Source organism: Oryx dammah, unplaced genomic scaffold, assembly GCF_014754425.2.
Source record: "Oryx dammah isolate SB20612 unplaced genomic scaffold, SCBI_Odam_1.1 HiC_scaffold_25, whole genome shotgun sequence".
In the NCBI taxonomy this organism is placed as follows: Eukaryota; Metazoa; Chordata; class Mammalia; order Artiodactyla; family Bovidae; genus Oryx; species Oryx dammah.
The window spans coordinates 95,213,864-95,232,740 of record NW_024070209.1 but is presented as its reverse complement, the minus strand read 5'-3'; the positions used below and the strand labels follow the sequence as shown (position 1 = coordinate 95,232,740).

The 18,877-nt window shown below is 42.5% G+C and overlaps 1 protein-coding gene across 13 annotated transcripts in view; it reads left to right on the top strand.

Moving 5' to 3' along the window:
- MAPKAP1 (MAPK associated protein 1) overlaps positions 1-18,877 on the top strand; it is a 237,831-nt gene that overhangs the window by 133,975 nt on the left and 84,979 nt on the right. For all 13 annotated transcript variants that reach the window (XM_040225126.1, XM_040225134.1, XM_040225128.1 and 10 more), the window contains one exon: positions 9,566-9,675. In XM_040225126.1, coding sequence (XP_040081060.1) covers positions 9,566-9,675 — 110 coding nt within the window. The remainder of the gene's footprint in view (positions 1-9,565; positions 9,676-18,877) is intronic.

Below are 18,877 nucleotides of genomic sequence, written 5' to 3'. Positions count from 1 at the left end.
AACTTAAATGAATCCCTAGTTGGAAAAGCATTCTGTGAAAAAGAGTGTGGAGGTGGGTGTTCTTACTGAGTTGAGGCTACACTGGTCTTTTCCTCCCAGGCCCTTGGGCCCCGGGAAGCCCCTGAAAATAGAGTTGTCATTAGGGGAAAGGAGAATGGATTACTCTTAACGAAGTACAAATTAGGAGCCTGTTAGTGAACACTGCCTCCTTTACCAGATCAGCAAGCGGATTTCTAAGGTATCCATTGTTCTTGATTGATTTTGGACAGAGCCAATATATATATAAACAGGAGTCCCTAACTTGCTGACAGCTAGCTTCTCTGAGCCTAAGCACTAAAGTTAACTGTCAGAGGTATGGGAAGGGAGAAGTAGGGGACAGAGAGCTGGGTGAAGTGACCCCTAATACTAGTTGAGGGCTAGATCTCAGCTGATTTTCAGCATCCGAAGAAGTGCTCCTTACCAGCAATGACCAAGCCAAGGCCTGCTAGGCTGTTGGACAGGTTAGACGAGGAGTGGACAGGAGAGGAACTCATGTTGTCCATCTCTTCCCATCCCCTAAAAGTCAAAGTGTCAGTTGTTCAGTTGTGTCCAACTCTTTGCAACCCCATGGACTGTAGCCTGCCAGGCTCCTCTGTTCATGGGATTCTCCAGGCAAGAATACTGGAGTGGATTGCCATTCCCTTGTCCTGGGGATCTTCCTGACCCTGGGATCAAACCCGGATCTCCTACATTTCAGGCAGATTCTTTACCACCTGAGCCACCAGGGAAGCACAGTTAGCCCCCAGCATAGGCTAATTCCATCAGAATTTGTGACACTGAATTGAGTTTTAAAAATGGCGATGATAAAAGCAATGTGTGTGGTGTCATTGCATTACCTCTGTTGACATTATTATTTCACACTGGCATCCTGCTCTGAGTGGGGAAGAAGAGCTTTAAGGGAAGAAAAAAACAATAAAACAGAATCCTCCTAGATCAGAAGTCAGTTAATTAAATTGCCCTGCCTATGTATGCGTTTTACTTGGGCTTGTCTGATGGCTCAGTTGGTAGAGAGTCTGCCTGTAATGCAGGAGACCTGGGTTCAGTCCCTGAGTCGGGAAGATCCCTTGGAGAAGGGGATGGCAACCCATTCCGGTATTCTTACCTGGAGAATTCCATGGACAGAGGAGCATGGTGGGATACAGTCCATGGGGTCGCAAAGAGTCAGACATGACTAAGCGACTAACACTTTCATATGTGTTTTACTTTCAGTGTTTAATATATCAGGTGGATATGGGAAAGAGCCTGTTTTAACCAAAAGCTGCAGAGCATATAGAATTCAGTTTGGATTTTTCTGTTTGGGAAATGGACCACTGGGTCAGTGTTGGAGAGCCTTGTACCAGAAGCTGGGCTGCCTTGGGCGATGTGGCCCAGAGGGCTCCCAAAGATGGCTGTGGCTTCTCTTGTCTGCATAAAGAGAAAGGTTAGCTGCTTTTTCAGGAGGTATGCCCTAGATTCATTGTTCTTTCTGTATGAGGGCTTTTCAAAGAGGTTCTCAAAGGTATACTTTCTTTATAGTATACCCCAAGTGACCAGACCTTTATGAAAAGATATCATTAGTTTGAAAACTCCCCTGCTCTTATGTGATATTGCCTTGATAGTCTGGAGAGGAGGTGGTGGGGGTGGGGAGGGATGAGCATTTTTGCACACTCAGTTTGGTGCCCCTGATAGCCCGTTATCTCATTTATTCCTTATAAGCAACTCACTTGTATAAGCTGAGGATCAGAGACAAGTAGTTACCCAAGGTCAGACAGTTTGGTAAGGAGCAGGGCTAAAATAGGGCAGGGAATTTAAAAAAAAAGATGCCTCTGTTCTTTGTAATCAGGCCTGACAATATGTCTGTAAATTATCCTGGTTATTTATTGTTTGCTTGAGTCATAGAGGACCAACTGTGTGTTGTTTCTTTTCATTCTGTTGTATTAGCAAACATTTTCATTGTCCAGATTGTCCTCATGTATGGAAACGTAACATATGCAGCCTGTTTAATTTTGTATTTGTAAATCTGACTTGATTTCCTTTTTGGCAACAGCTACTGTCTAGAGAAAAGAAAAGATTTTTCTTTGTGTCTGTTTAAAGTGACAGGAATATTGGAGCAAGTAATAAAGATGGAAAGCATTAATTACATACTTCTAAGAATTTAAAGGTCAGACAAGCTAAATATGTATGTTTTGCTCCCTGGAATGTCTGTCTGTTGAAATGGTGCCAGGATAGCTTTGTTCCTACAATAAGAGCCCATATTTAAGATAACCATCAAGTTACTCTGGTGTCCAAAAATCATACCAGATTGTTGCTTCAGTTGCTATGAATCTTAAAAGTTTGGGACTCAGGTTTCTGACATTAATGTGATTTGTTTCATGATCCACCAGCTTTGGCCATGTTTAGTTACTATGTCTCATTTTGATTTCCTCTGTTCTCCCCTCAGCTTAGGTTGGAGTCTGTCAGCTGCTGCTATGTACATGTCAGGCTAGTGACTTGTAATGTTTATTAATACAATGTCAGTCTTGCTGTTGAAAAAACCGTGATGCTTTCTCAGAAGGTTGTGGTAGAACGAAGTGTTTGATTTCCAGATCCTGTCTGCACTGCGTGGTGAATACATTCTCAGATGTTATGCAGTTCACTGACCTGACAGTTGTGGACCCCCGCCTGGGACCCCATTTCAGCAGGACGTATCTGAACAGAAACAGTTTGCAAAACTTTACACACTTAAACTCCTGCCAAGGCAAACTGTTAGCCACTTGAGTTTGTTATAAATACCCAGTGGCAGTGGTTGGAAGTAGCCCATGGTGTGTTTTATATTCTGAACTGAATGTGAATGTCTTTGCGGTTATATAGAGTAGTAAATAATTGAGTTTGATTAGGGAGAGGGACCTCATTATCCCCCACCTGTGCCCAGCTGGAAGGGGAGGGTCGAAATGAAGCCATTAGCTGTCTCTCTTACTGGCATCTCAAAGAGCTCAAATACATCTGTGTCTTATTTTCTTTTCTGGCACAATCAGTCGAGCAAGCTAAGCAGGCATGACCGGATTTGGCAAGTCCCAAGGACTCTGGCAAAGACACACAAGGAGAAGGCGGAGGGGCAGTCATTTTGGCTTCTCACTGCCCATTAGTCTAGTGAGTTATGTTTTTGGAAAATGTCTGTTTTGAAAAAGAGTACTTTGTCCAATGTCAAACATCACATAGGCATACCATACACTTTGATCTTTAAAAAAAAGATTTTTGTCAATGCAAGGGGAACCAAAATGTGGCATTCACACTAGTGTAAACTCTCTTTATAGATAAAATAATATACCCGAAGGACTTGCTTTAAAGCGGGCATGCTGCAGTTATTACAAGGCTTTCTCCCGCTCATATATTTTCATTTTCTACCTCGAAGTGCTCGAGAATGAACATGCATGGAATTGGGACCAAAGCAGGCTGGCAACCATAGGGTTGCATCTTCATCAGGATTATGAACTTGTCCGGGCTAGAGGAGGGGGCACTGCTCCTGTCAGCCTTGTCCCACTTCCACAAACTGAGGCTGTGGCTCAGGAAACCAGGACCTTCTCCAGGGGCTTTCAGAAAGGGGTCTTGTAGGTCACATGCTGAGTCTGAGAGTTGGGACATTTACAGTCAAACTGAATTTGTTGCAGTGGAAGTTGACCTTCACCGTAGACTGGTCAGTGGTTCTAATCTGGAAGATATGTTCCCTGTAAGTCTCTTTTTCCCCTGAGTTCCCCAAACTCCCTTGGCTATAGGGAGGTTTAAAACACAGGCTTTGGGGTCTGGCATACCTGAGTTCAAGTTCTGGTTCCTCCACTTGGTAGCTGCGCAACTCCAGGCACATGTCTCAGACTTGCCAGACCTCAGTTTCCTCCATTGTAAAATGGGACTGATGATAGCACCCACCTTTCCTGGGAGGATTAAATGAACAAAGTCCATATTCAATAAATGTCAACTATTGTCACTTTCTCATCATTATATATATATCACTTCTTTGTACGAAGAAAAGCTGATAGTGGTATTTTGTGTCCCAAGTCACTTCAGTCACATCCAACTCTTTGCAACCCCGTGAACTGTAGCCCTCCAAGCTCCTCCGTCCATGGGATTTTCCAGGCAAGAGTACTGGAGTGGGTTGCCGTTTCCTTCTCTAGGGGATCTTCCCATCCCAGGGATCGAACCCGGGTCTCTTACATCTCCTGAGTTGGCAGGTGGGTTCTTTACCACTAGCACCACATAGGAAGCCCAATAGTTGTACTGTCTATTGCTTATTATGTATTTTTTATGACAAGTATTACGTTAACTTAGAAGTATTTAGAAGTAAGTGTTATGGAAAAACCTGAATGAATGTTTTGGCCAGCCTGATATTTAGCCCTGAAAACAATGTTATAGTCTGAGAATTATCCTCTTTTTGTAGATGAGAAAACTTTAAGTTAGGGAGATTATATCATTTACCCAAGGAAGGCAGAGCTCAGACTCCAAAGCAGGCTCTATTCTATAACTTGCTGTGCTCCACTGCCTTCTGGGGTTGCCACCATTTTTTCAGTATGACATAGAGATAAACAACTATGTTTTGAGATAGCTCCACTAAGAAGCTTCTCTGACGCACCCCCACCTCTATCTACTGGGTTAAATGCCTCTGTGTTTTGGCACCATTCTGAGCTTGCCTTCATCTCTGTGCTGATCACACAGAACTGTAATTCTTTCTTTACTTTGTCTTTCTCTCCTGCTGGACTGTGCTATTAATACTTGGGTTAGGGACCATATTGTTGATCTCTGAATCCAAAATAGTGTCTTGAATAGATGACTGACCTCAGGTAGGTTCCCTAATGTCTCCAGCCTCAGTTTCGGTGAAATAGATATAACAATGGTGTTTATTTTAGGGTAGAATAAGTTAATACAGATCTGAAAGGCCTGCCACAGCACCCGGCACAGACTACATGCTCAGTAAGTAGTAGATGCTACTATTATTGTTGTATTTGTTGACTAATAACCTCTTATCTGGGTCTGCAGATCCAGATGCTCTTAGTAAATCTCACTGGATTTGTCTACCTTGTCACCATGATTTTTGACTTCCACCGACCCCATCCAAAGCGGAGTTAAGCTGAGGCGGAACATACCTACTTCTCTGGTTTATTCTCTTAAAAAGGAAAACCTTGAAACCGGAGCCCAGGGTGCCCTTCTTTGAGCTTCAGGGGATTTCAGTGCCTGGGCCGGAAGCTCTGTACTGATGAGATCCCAGTGCTGCCACCGTGCTCAGCAGATTGCACATTGTGATGAAACTGTGTTATCAGTTATGAGGGTTGAGATCCATCCCCCCAAATAAGCACTGTCTGCTGGGGGTTTAGGGGAGACGGGCTGAATGGGGCCTCTTCTCTTGGGGTGAAGACTTGGGAACACGTGAGAAAGAACACTGTAAACTCCTTCTCCTGTTTGCCAGCCTTAGTTCCAGATGCTCTGCATTTGTTGTCTGTTTTATCCTTCTGACAATTCTGTAGGCATGTAGCCTCCTCATTTCCTGGACACAGCTGAGGTTCCCACGTGTTAAGACAAAATTTCAGTTAGCCATGGAGCCAGGATTTGAACCAAAGGGTATTGAACTCGCAGCCCATGTGTTTTCCTCTGCAATATGTTGCCTTCCAACCTGCGTTCTGATCCCAGCTCTGCCCCTCTAAGTGGAATCTGAGCTTCTTGGATAAAGACCTGTGCCCCTACCTCTTCTCTGTCCCGCACCACCTCTAGGTTAACTTCTAGTGCAGAAATGCTTGTGTCAGGCTAATGCAGGTATAAAAACTTCCCTCTGGTAACCAAGTGGCTTTGCACTGGGACAGAGCTGAATTCCTCAAGTGAGTAATCTCTTTTTAAAATGCCCATACATTTTTTTCAGTGGTTACGAGACTTGACAGGGCCTAAGTTGGAACTGGCTGAAGCATTCCTGGCAGCATTCAGTCAGCTCCCTGAGGTGGCACCTTGTCCTAAACCCACCACCGGCAGCCCAGGGGGCCGTGGAAGGGCAGCTGCTTCTGTGCAGTGCCCACCCCTAGAATGCCCTGCACGGGCAGAAGAGAAGCCATCTGTCCACGAGGGAGGAGCAGTTTCTGAGCTGAGAGTGGGTTTGTAACCCATCCGTCTATCCCTCTACCCACCTATCTGTCCAAGGCCGAGTCATCCCCAGCACGGGTCACAACCCTGAGACTGGAACGCAGTGCTGGGAGGAAGGGAGGCAGGGCTGGCACCTTCCTGCCTGCTGCACACATTTCCCCCCGGAGATCATCCTCTCCGTCTCAGACCCAGTGCCCAACATTAAATAAAGGCAGCTTTAAAGGATGTATTTCAATAGACATTTTAGAAAGCCCATAAAAAACCCTGGATATGAAGAAATGAGGCATAAAACCCAGACTGTTTGGAAGTCAAGCTGAAAATTGTGGTAGCAAGCCTCCATATCCATTTATTAAATGGTAGCACCACATAACAGTTGCACCTCCATGGATTCTAAGAAGCATCTCGATCCAGTCCCCTTGGCGTTGTAGAAACATTTTAAGTCCCATAGACTTGGGACAGGATCCAAGGTTGGCATTGTATCTGGCTGGAGAGGAACAAGTGGAGTGCGAGGCTGACCCAAGGAAACTTTCATTAAGTCCGGCTGAGTGTGCACGACGCAGGGGTCACAACCTCTTTCTCCTTTAAAAGGTGCTGGTTTTCGCCGCTGCCGAGCCCCTGAGCGAGAGCCTGCACACTCGAGAAGGCACATTCCGCGCCGAGCCTGCCCCTTCCCTCCACTGTTGTTTTCATTTTCCTCTCATGAACCCTGCTACCCTGGCTGCAGCGCGGAGGCTGTAAAGGAAGATGGAGAGCCGAGTTGCCTCAGAATGATCACTATCGTTAACATTCACGGGTGGTTCACTTATCATTCCTGACTGCACAGACATGGCAGCCGCTCGGAAGCGTCCGCAGGTGTAGCATGGTGATACATATTACATTGTGCCACAATGGATTTATGTATTCTGTAACAAAAGAAAAGTGTAATGAAAAAATACAGAAGGTAATCCTTTATTCCCCCACCACGCAATTTATCAGTAATGCTGGTGGATGATAAGCGTCAGGGATTTCCTCTGCATGCTTTAACCTTGTCACCCAGGTACGTTTTGGTAAAATGACAGAAAAATACAGACGAGGGATTTTCCTCTGTTCAAAAATCTTTTTAAAAGAACACTTTTAATTTATGGAAGTTAGTCCCAACACAAGGCCTCCTTTCGAGCTTTTAGTCCGCCTTTGCTGAAAAGATAAACGTATGGTTGTGAAATAATGCTATCAGCCAGCAGCAGATTAGGCGAGAACCATGAGCAATTTACAAGCCAACTGAAATCTACAAGAGTTGAGGTGAAACCTGGAGCAGCTGGAAGTTCACAAGATGCAGCCCAAGACTAGTTTGCAAGTACCCAAGAACTGGTGTTCCCTTTTAGGTCCTCCTCATCCATCGCCCGACATATTGTCACAGATGGAGCACATACTGACTTCCGAGGAGAAAGCAGGGGAAGGCAGGTCTGAACGCGGACGATTGGCATTTGTTCCAAACACACACTGGCCTGGCGCCAGAGCAAATACCCGCAAGTTTATAAATGCACCAAGCACTTTACATTTCAGAACTCTTGCCAAAGTATCACTTACTACATCGCTCCCTAAATATAGCTTAAAAAAAAAAAAGAGCTATTTCTTATTTTGCTTTGATCAGTAAAATAAACTTTTAAAAATTGTTCTGGGATGGGGTCCAGCTTCTGAGGTAAAGCACGGCCTGGGCTCAGGCATGATTCAGTAACAGAATGTTCAGTAAAATTAGCTTGACAGTTCTCAGGCCTGCTGTTCGATAGCAAGAACTTGACCAAGTTAAAATGGATGATCGTGCTGGCTAGACCAGCATCGGCTTTTGCTTTTTAACAAATGGAATGTCAAGGATTAAACAGCAAGCCGTATGGAGAGGGAAGGGGGTGGAGATGTCTTTGTATTAGGGAAGCAAATTGGGTCCTTGGTTTTGAGATCAGCTCCCATCCCCCGTGGAAAGTCAGCCACCTGGTTGGTTCCAAGCTGGGTTGAAGGCCCCTTCCCAGCCTGTCCTACCATTGGGAAGCTTTTCTGTGGCTTAGCTTGGGGCTTGGCTTTTCTTTCCGATTTCTTGTCAGTATGAAGTTCTGCCATGTTTTTTGGCTGTGTTCCGTTTTGAGATTCTTGGTGGGGAAGTGGGAAGGCAACCAAACTCCTTGTGGCAATTCCCATGTTCCATAGTTGGAAACTTGGGTCCCATTTGTTACATGAGCTGCTTGGAATTGGCCTGTTTTGTTTCTCTGCCCAAGCATAGTGAGTAGTGTTTGTGATACTTGCTCTTGCAATTAACAGTCTTAGTGAAGTTATATTTCACCCAGGGATGGGTTTCTTTTTCAAGGGTACTTGCTCCTTACCAGTTTTTTCCTGTCTAGATGACCCTTGCACCCCAAGTGTGATTGGCTGGAAACTTATAAGTAGTGTTATTATTTTGTCTTGTAATTATTTACTCCAGCTAATATTTTGCTTGACCTTCTAGGACTAAGTAGATTAAAACATGACTACTGAAGTATACACAGACTGTGGGTTTTGGTTTTGGGTTTTTTTAAATTAATGCTTCTTTATTTATTTGTTTGCCAGCCAGGAGGAGTCCTTGTTTTCCTTATTCTGAATTGCTTTGGGCTATCTTATCCACCCCTGTGCCCCCGACATTGGGTTTCCCAAGTGAAAGCGTTAGTCACTCAGTTGTGTTCTACTCTTTGCGACCTATGGATGGTAGACCTCCAGGCCTCTCTGTCAATGGGATTCTCCAGGCGAGAATACTGGAGTGGATAGCCAGTCCCTTATCTAGAGGATCTTCCCGACCTAGGGATCGAACCTGGGTCTCCTACATTGCAGGCAGATTCTTTACTGTCTGAGCCACCAGGGAAGCCCAGGCTTCCCAGGTGGCCCAGTGGTAAAGAATCCATCTGCGAATGCAAGAGATACAGGAGACACGGGTTCAGTCCCAGGGTCAGGAAGATATTCTGGAGAAGGGACTGGCTACCCACTCCAGTATTCTCGCCTGGGAAATCTCATGGACAGAGGCGACTGTCCATAGGGGTGCAGAGAGCTGGACACAAGTGAGTGAGTGAGTGAGCACACACGCGTGCACCCCACATTTCCCCTCGGGGGCTCCGTGAGCTTTAATATGACGGTGGTATCTGCCTGCAGTGACACCTGCTGACACAAGCCAAGTGTATCATTTGTTGCAGGATTTTGCTAGTAGCCCACACAGACCAATTGGATTCATTTTAAGATAAACAGAAAAATCTTCCCTAATTCTGCCCTCTCTTCACTTGAAACTGTTCATATTAGAATGCTTTTCTTTCTCTTTCATTAAAAGTAGGTTTATAACCCATTTTTAAATAATTGACACTTCAGTGTACACTTATTAATACTTAAACGCAGTGAAGACTGTATTCACATCCCTTTGGCTGAATATTGGTGATGATTTAATATTTGTCTTTTCCTGCAGAAATGCTGCTCATGGATTCTCCCTTATTCAGGTGGACAACACAAAGGTCACCATGAAAGAAATCTTGCTAAAGGCAGTGAAGCGAAGAAAAGGATCCCAGAAAATTTCAGGTGGGACAGTTAAATCACATCCTGGCAGTAGAAGCTTAACACTTAGTTAAAAATGCTGGGTGTGGGTGTGCATGTAGGTGGGTATTTGATAGCTGGCTGGATTGGTTCAGATATCATTGCTAGGTTCAGTTAGCAAATGTACAGCAGGAAGTGATTTTTAAGCTGCCCTTGGGTCCAAGGAAGGAATTGGGTCAGTAGCATATGTGAGAATATTGTGTTCATGTCACTTGTGGAAGCTTCTTCATTAATTTGTGATAGATTAAGACAAAGCTACTTGAGCTAACTGTTGGTTGGTGTAAAGCTATGTAGAAAAACTGCTTTTAATTTCATGTTTTCACATAATTTTCCATGGAGGAAACTTCTGGTTGCTAGTGTTTGAGGTATGGAATGAAACATTTTTTCATTTTTACCAAATGAGAGCAACTGTTAAAAAAAAAAAAACAGAGTTTTTAAAAGAAATCACTCACACACAAGTAGCTGTTAATCACTAATTTCTCATTACCCAACTTTATACAGAAAATAAGCTCGTGGTATTAGCTGTAATATTTAAAGGGTACAAGAAAAGAAAATATTTCCAGTATTGAGAAATATTTTGAGAAATAGCTCAAAGATCTATCATACCATAGCCAACTTTAGTATAAATCTGCCTATCTGTGACATGTCAAATATCTGAGTTTTGTAAACAAACGAGACTTCTTAAATACCTTTGGCTTATGTTTCAGAAAGGGCAAAAAAGCGTGGCTTAGGATGAAGAAAATAGTTTTGCGTTCCTTTTAAGGGGAGGAATATAATCTGTTCCAGATTTAATTAGCTATCTTCAGATGAAAGCTGAAGTTTTAATAAAAGTTAGAAGAGATAACACAGTGAAGGACACGGATGAGCTGTCTCAAGGCCATATTCCAGGGGAACGATAAGAGCTGTAAAAAATGGCAGAGGAGAGCAATTGAATGGAGCAATGAAAATCTGATTCTCATAAAAAAGAGAGAGAGAGAGAGATGCTGGTAGGGGCGGTTGTAGATGAGACCTGCTAGCGTCTGCAAGCAATTTGGATGCTTGCCAGGAGTCATTGTTCACCCTCGGCTGTGGCGGCTCCGTCCAGATGTGCCAACTGCACGTTTCGGCTTTTGCCAGCTGACTGCGCCGTTTGATAACCAGCTCTCTGGATGCCCATCACTGGCCGCAGAGATAGAATTAAATGATGATGATCTTCCCACAAGTTGGGAGAGGAAACAATGCATATAAATCTTGATTTCATCTCAGCATGAGAAGTCTTTATCCATCATCACTCATAATGAACAAGTCGTTAGCTGGGATGAATGGTGTTCTGGTTTTTCCAAACACCTCTTTTGTTCATTTTTTGGGTGACTTTTATCCATTGCGTGGGGGTCAAACCTCTTTGCATTTAAGAGATGATTGAAGAGGCATAGCCTCTCCTTCCCAGGGGAAGGTAGATATTTGGGGGGTTCTAGGTGCCAATCTAATAACGTTTAAACAGCTTCAGTTATTTACAAATGTTAAATGAGCATTCATCTGCCTTTAGGATCCTCTTTTCCTCTTTTCCTCTTGTTTTTGTTCCTAAATTTTTTGTATACTAGTTTATGACATATTTATTATATTCGAAGATAGCTTTATTCTGAATTGCCCAAGAGGAGGTAGAACTAACTTTTTTCACCTTCTTAATAGAAATTCTGCTGTTGCAGATTTTTTTAGCTCATGAAAGCTCATGAACTCACTGCCATAAGGTGAACCAGTGTCTTTCCCTCTGTCTTCAGCTTCCCTGTCCAATTCCAGACCTATTTATCTGTGTCCATCTCCAGCAACCACGGTTATCATACACACATTTATTTATGTTCACCTTTGTGCACACATCCCTGCTGTTGCCGTCAGAATCTTTGCCGTATCACTAGTGAAGAGTTTGGACTTGTCTGAAGAACAGTGATCTGCATTATTTATTCCTTTTCATACTAGAGAAGTCAATTGAGATTGATGCATTTACATAAATTACTGTCCATTTTCTTGATCCAAAAGGCTTTTAAAAATAAGAACCTCTTTCTGTTGCTTTGTTAAGTCTGGTCTCAGGAAATAGAAGGATCTCCAGTTTAGAAACTGGATGTTTATTTAAGGTTAGCTCGATAAAGGCAGGGTATGTTCTGTGTCTTTGAACTTTGTATTGTGTAGTGGACTTGTTTTGGAGGGGATTAATGAAGAGGAAAATCCTCCTGTCATAGAGAGAAACACAAGTACATTTACTTAAAAAAAAAAAGTCTGTTAGTGCTCACAGTTGGCTATGAAATACTTATTACTTACCTATCCTGACACCTAAACTTAGTCATGAGCTTGGTGGCAGGAAATGCCAGGTTAGAGACCCTCATTCTGCCCTTCCTAAGCCTCTCCCACAGGGACCTGCTCAGTCTTTGCGAGAAGGTGCCTGCCCTGCCTGATGTCTGGCTCAGCCCTCTCTTCAAACAGCTTTCACTGGATTGAGCACAGAACAATATTTGTCTCTGCTACTCTTATTTAACTTAAGTGAGAAGGGAGGAATACCACTTAAGATTAGACAACATGTTCCACGTGGGGTCGAGAATTCTCACACTATTTGTGCATTAGTGGTTAGTTGTACTAGACCAGGATTTCAGAATTCCTTTGCTGGGCTGACAGTGAACTTGGGCTGCTTCCTCACAGACCTTTAACATCTCTCATCTGTTTTTTCCAACTGACCATACAACTCTCTGTTTAATGATAATAAATTGAAAACTTAAAATATTTCTTTATTAAATCAGGCTGTGGGCTTAATGACCATCCTAGTGTTTAAATACTCTGTTGCCCTGCCCTCTAGCATTCCCTCACCAATTTTCTTTTATTGAAAATGAGAAGATGGTAGATATTTGAGCAAAATAATTCTTCTTTGTTTAGGTAAATAGCTTTGTCAATGGAAACCTTTAGGGTTTTATTATAAAATATTTTTGCTTTTTATGGATAGAATATCATTACAGACACTTGTAACTGATCTAAAATTTTGACTTGCATTATTTGTAATTATTTCATCAAGTCATAACTATTTATGAACACTGCAGGGTTTTGCTATTAATATTCATGTACTGAACTTATAGTAATCTTTTCACAGTGTGTTCCAGTCAGTTCTCTGCTAAGGCCCATTTTTTAAAGCCCATTTTTAAATGTCTCTTCTAGATTCTCTTTCCGGCTTTTCATTTTATTACTGACCTACTTGACATTTGGAATCTACCTACATTAGCAGAAAAATCCCTGCTGTTTAAGAAAATTGTAAATGAATAATGTGGTTTTAGAAGAATTAGCAGAAACTTCTTTACTAACTTTGAGTTGAGTGGGTATGTTTTTGACATAATGAAGAATAGCCTGTCAGATCCCTTTATTTAATCAATAAAAAATACTGACCTGTTATTTAGTGAGTAAAGGCTTTGTTTAGTTCATCAAGTTCTCCTTTTATCAGGTTTGTCCTCAAAGTCAGTAATGAGCTTCTTAGTATTTTGTTGCTGTTTGAAATATTATTACCAGTCTCCTAAAGTGTAATGTTGGGTATGACAGAGGCAGTTGAGAAATGAAGGCAGATACAAATTCAGTTTTAACATTGATGCAGAAATATAAGTATCTCTGGATCTACACAGAGAGAAGGCTTTGAAGTAGGTTTTTCTAAGCAGAATAGTTTTCTGGCTCTATTTGGAGGTGTTCTTCTTTATCATTTGCTGAAAGATTGAACCAGAAGCATATTAACTTTTTTCCTTCCCCCCGTCCATTCTTGCCTTTTAATGTGAAAGACAATTTTTTATTAGTCTGAAGATCCTTTTTGAAAAGTTCTTGTAATATTGTTAATAAGACTTATGGCACTCATTGCTACTTTTCTCGTACAAAATTTCACCTAGAATTTGAGAGAGAAATGTTAACTATGTCAAGTGAACTCCCTCTTAACTTCTCCATTCGGAGGCACAGACCACATTGTTGATTCCTAACTTACTGTGTTTTCACTTGACCCCTAGAATGTCACCAGCGGGATAGTCTAGTCTAGGACTTCTCAAGCACTATTCCCTAAAGTACCATGAGGAGCAGAGAGGCGAGTGAACGTCTCACACAGGGTGTGTGGGGTTCTGGTCTGAGGGACTGCCAGTGATGACATCATTGGATTCTCAAGTTTTATCTTAAAAATTCATGTAAAATGTAAATATCCATACTGTATTTGTAGCTGTGTGTACATTCACTCCTCGTGTCCTCTCCTGGGTCAGACCTGTGCTGAGGGCAGGGAGACAGTGGTGAAGCAGATCTGTAGGGCCCTTGCTGAAGAGGAGCTTAGGGGAGAGTAAATGGAAGGGGCTGAGAACTAGAAGTTGAGATGCAGAGGTACTCACTGCTTTTCCTAGGATGGTCAGGAAGTTCCTCTCAGAGAAACTGACATTTGAATTGTGACCTTCACATTGAAGCAGTGAAGAGTTGGAGAAGGGCAGTATCTTTCAAAGCCTTGGCTGTTAAAGGCATACTGCTTTAATATAAAAAGAACATTTCCATTTACTTTGCAGTTAGTTAACTTTCTGCTCCCCTCAAAAAAATTGTAGTGAAAATGATCATTAAATACTTCCCTGTGCTAGCTTCATACATCATCTTAAACATAAGCAAGTCTTTCCTTTTTTTACCTCCAGAATACATCCTAAATTCAATCCTTTCCATCTTCATTGAATGAGTCCAGATCACCAAGACCTCACCTGGACAGTTGAACCAGCCCCTTGGCTGCTTTTTCCTGCCTCTGCTCTTGGCCCCTCCAGTCTCTTGCCTACAAAGCAGCAGACAGAGGGGTTTTTAAAAAATATAAATCAGATCGTATTTGCTCCAAAGCCTTCAATGACTTCTAGTTGCATTCTGAATAAAATCCAAACTTCTAACCACTGTGAAATATACTGAGGCCCAAAGAGGGAATGGGACGTACAGAGGAAAGAACTGGAAAGCAGTACAGAGTTGATGGTTGCAGTATGACAGAGAAGCACAGATCAGGCCCAGAGCCCAGGAAGCCGAGGTGTGGACTCACAGCCTGTAACCTAATGCAGACCTGCTGGAATAGGCCAGCAGCACCTGGGTCAGTCTCGGACTGTCTCCCTGCAACCTCACATGAGAGGCCTTACTTTCAGGCCAGATAGGCCAAGACATCTATATACAATACTACTGTTAAGAATGTTTTAAGGGGATTTGTGTGTCGGGGAGAAACTGCACCTTCCTCAAGATCTACTTTAGCAGGGTTAGAGCTGATTTGCTGAGTGCGTTTGTGTACTTACAGCATCTTGTTTAATCTGCACAACACCCCTAGACGGGAGATCTTATTGTGCCTGTTTTATAGATGAGACTTTAAAAATGATAAAAAGTAGAGGGAAATGTGCATCTTAGAAATAAGGAGCTTTGATAACTATATGTGTAATCATACACTTTCCTCTCTCAGCCCCCCTTTCCTCAGTTCTTAGAGAAGTTAAAGTTACCCAAAATTTCCCCAGTAAGCAAATGACAGAATCTTAAATTGGAGCCCAGCCTTTTTTGACCTCAAAGCCCGTACTTTTTTTATTGCACCATGTTGCTTATTAGAACCCTAATGGGAGAACAAATTTAAAATTCTGTAAACAGAAATGTTCATTGATTCTAAGATCTAAATGCACCAGGGAAGTGCAGCATTTAAAGGAACCCTGTGGTGAATCTGGATATAAAGCCAGGAATTCTTTTTGTAATTGCACAGTTTATCTGTATTGGTGTCAGTTTTAATGTTTTATGTCTAGCTTTCTTAAAGCAACATACACCTGTCCTGAGCTGCCCTATGGAAAAGGGAAGCCCATATGTTTTAGATGGAGTAGGGTTTTTAACACTCTCCTAAGCTAAAGAATCTTCTGGCTGTAAAACTGAACAGAGTCCTGCTTCTCGTGTAACTGTAAAGACAGAAAAACCCAGTTTACCTTCCTTCTGTGGAAGTAGTTTGCCAGCCAGAAACACAAGACAGGTACTTTCCTTATGTTGTAGCAAATAATCCCCTTTTAAAAAGGAGAAAGAAAAGGTAAATAGGACTGTTTAAATGTTCTTTGTCAAAAGGGCAGTAATTTCTGCAGAAAACTTCTCCTCCTAAAAGAGTAAGTAGTCAGGCAGATGTCACTCACGTGTGGGAGCTGGATAAGAAATAAAGACCTGATGCTTGGTGTCCAGTGACCCAGTAGGAAAATGATACAGTAAATGCGGACTGCCAAGATGCTTACAGGTCAGAAGTGGCCCCTGCAAGGAGCTTGGAGTTAAATATTCCCCCTGCCTCCTTTCTCTGCCTCTTTATCTTGTGGTTTCATCTCACCTGAGCCTCCCCCTGTCTGGAGTGCTCTGCGGCTCCTGATGGATCTTCTTGAGTATAGAGCAGAGCACATTAAAGATGGCATTGCAGTCGACTATTTTATCCAGAAAGCCTGGAAATTTAGAGAATTTATGTCAAGCAAAAATCTTTTGGAACCACTTTAGAGACCCAATTATTTTAGAAGGGTGTTATGAGCTCTTGCAGCTGCCACATCAGAAAAACTCAAAATATATCATTCGCCAAAACTACGTTTGACCAGCATTTACTCTTGCTACTAGTTGCTAATCTTTCAGAAGTTCCTTTTCCATCACAAAATCTATTCATTCACCCCATCTGGGGCAGTCACGGGCATGGATTAGATTAAAGGGGGAAAAAAAAATGGAAGGAAGAAAAAAGATAAAGACTCCCAGCAAGCTCCATGAGGGTAGTGGGGGCGCATGCATTCTGGAATCAGGGACCTTTCCCGGGACCCGCTAGGGACTAATTCTGAAACCCCACCAATTTAATAATAGCACTTCAGGAAAGAAGAAAGAAATACTACTATATTAAATGTACATATGGGTTGTAAGCTGTATCCTGGGTTTTTAAGTGGTTTTTTGTATTTTTAGAGTAAGAAAACCGAATGTGTCATCGTGTACTTACCTTTCTGAGCTTTCCTTTCCGGAGCTGTGACACCCTGAGAGGATGAATCAGGGGCACCATACGGAAGGCCTTGTGTGCCCAAGAGCTCCGGATGGCTCTGAGATCCCCTGCTTAGTGCAGTGATCACCACCCAGTGCTGCCTGCTCCATTCCAGCCCCTGCGTGAGAAATCAGGTAGAAAACCTGATGCAGAAACAGACTCAACAGAAGAGGCTCTAAACCATGGAACATGCGCGACCAGAGCAGCAGAAAAGAGAGGCAGGGCCTGAGGAAAGACACTCCAGAGGAAGCCATTTGACAGCTTTGTTTTGAAGATTAACTAGGACTTTGCCAGATGGATAAGTGAGAAAAACATGCCAGGCAGGGGTATTCTGAGGTATAGTCACAATATTCCAAATTTCTCGAGCAGGGATGGGGCAGAAGAGGATAAGCTGCTAGGCAGGGCCAGAGCCAATCAGGCCAGGCTTTTACTTCTGCTCCAAACTAGAAGTCCATTTATTTATTGGGGGGCAGTTATGCCGAAGGCACTGTCTAGACACCAGGGATTTCACGGAAGCCAAGAACTGGTCCTTACCCTCCAGTCGCTTAGTGTTTAGTTGGGGAGAGAACCAGGCCCTCTCAATGCCATGCAAGCGCTGAGTGGAAACAGACACAGAACCTGGGTGGACACAGTGGAAGGGGAACCCTGGTCCAGTGTCAAGGAGTCAGGGAGGACTATCCTAAGCAAATACTCCAGCTGAAACCGGAAGGTGAGTAGAAACTGGCCAGGTGAGGAGGGTTGAGTGAGCTCTTCAGCAGGAAGAACAAAGTAAGAGCCCTTTGTGCCTTCTGGAAGCCGCAGGTGGCTCAGTACAGTAGTGTGGTGGAGTAGGAGGAGCTGGGAAGATGGTGTGATGGACCAGACCATGTTCATGAACTGTGCTGAATTTGAATTTTATTATGATGGCAGAGGTGAATCATTGGAAGGAGAGCAGTATAGTTAGAATTTCTTTTAGAAAACATGCTATTGTAATACAAATGGATTTGAGGACACGAAACAGGAGGCTCTAGAGGACTCTGTCCAACAGGCGCTGGGTGTGGAGACAGTGGGTGGTGCTCAGTTCAGGAGGCAGAGGGTGGACACCGCGATAAAGTCTCATTTCTTTTATTCAAGCTGAATGCACAGTTTAGGGAGAATTGAAAAAGCTTGGCGCTGCCACCAGGTCTCCTGGCTTAATATTTAAACAAGGTGGTGGCAGAAGATAGGCTTTTAAAGAGTTGTGGTCTTTTTTAAATAAAATTAAATACTGGTTGAAAACAAAATTCTAACTTTTTGGAGGTGTGTGAAGGAAAAAGTGAAGGTTTCTTCTTTGTTGTGAACCATTTGGTTTTTTATTCACGTCACATGCAGGTATACATATAGGCTGTAAGTTTCATGTGGGAAGGGCCCTGTTTTATGTTTTTCTTTAAATCGCTGAATACCTAACATCTAGCAGAATGCCTGTCAAATAGAGGACACCAAAAAAATTTGTTAAGTAAACTCATGAAAAATATATCCATGTCATTTAAAAATAACACCCTTAACAGATATGATTTTGCTTTTTTTCTTTTTTAACTCAATATTGTGTCATAAGCATTCTTCTGTGTTAGAGTGACCACTGCATTTTTATCTTTTTAGTTGAATTCATTTAACTTAACTCTCCATTGATGGACATTTCGATGATTTCCAAATTTTAAGTATTAAAAAAACATGCAGTGAGCAATCTTGTAGGAATATTCATTTCACATTTTTGCTAGGTTTTAAATATGAGAGTGTTTGTTTATTTAAAATGTTGAGAGAAACAAACTTCTCCTCAAAGCATCTACCTGTCCTTTGACACTCCCAGAGTACGTGGGAGCACCTCTTTCCTCACCTTGTTCCAGCACTGGATGTCATCAGTCTTGAACTTTTGCCAAGCTGTTGTTTGGCAGTTAATAGGTAGTTTTAATTTCCATTTCAAGATTTCTAACATAATTAAGCATTTGTAAAGTTTTTATTAGTCACTTATGGATAGGGAGGCCTGGTGTGCTGCGATTCATGGGGTCGCAAAGAGTCGGACACGACCGAGCGACTGAACTGTTCAGATCTTCTAAAAAATCGTTCTTATGTCAGTTAACTGTTTCAGTGGGAAGAAGGATTGAGAGGAAGTCTAATTTCAGAAAACTGTTTTAAGAAATACTCCCATAGTTTAGATACAATTCTTCC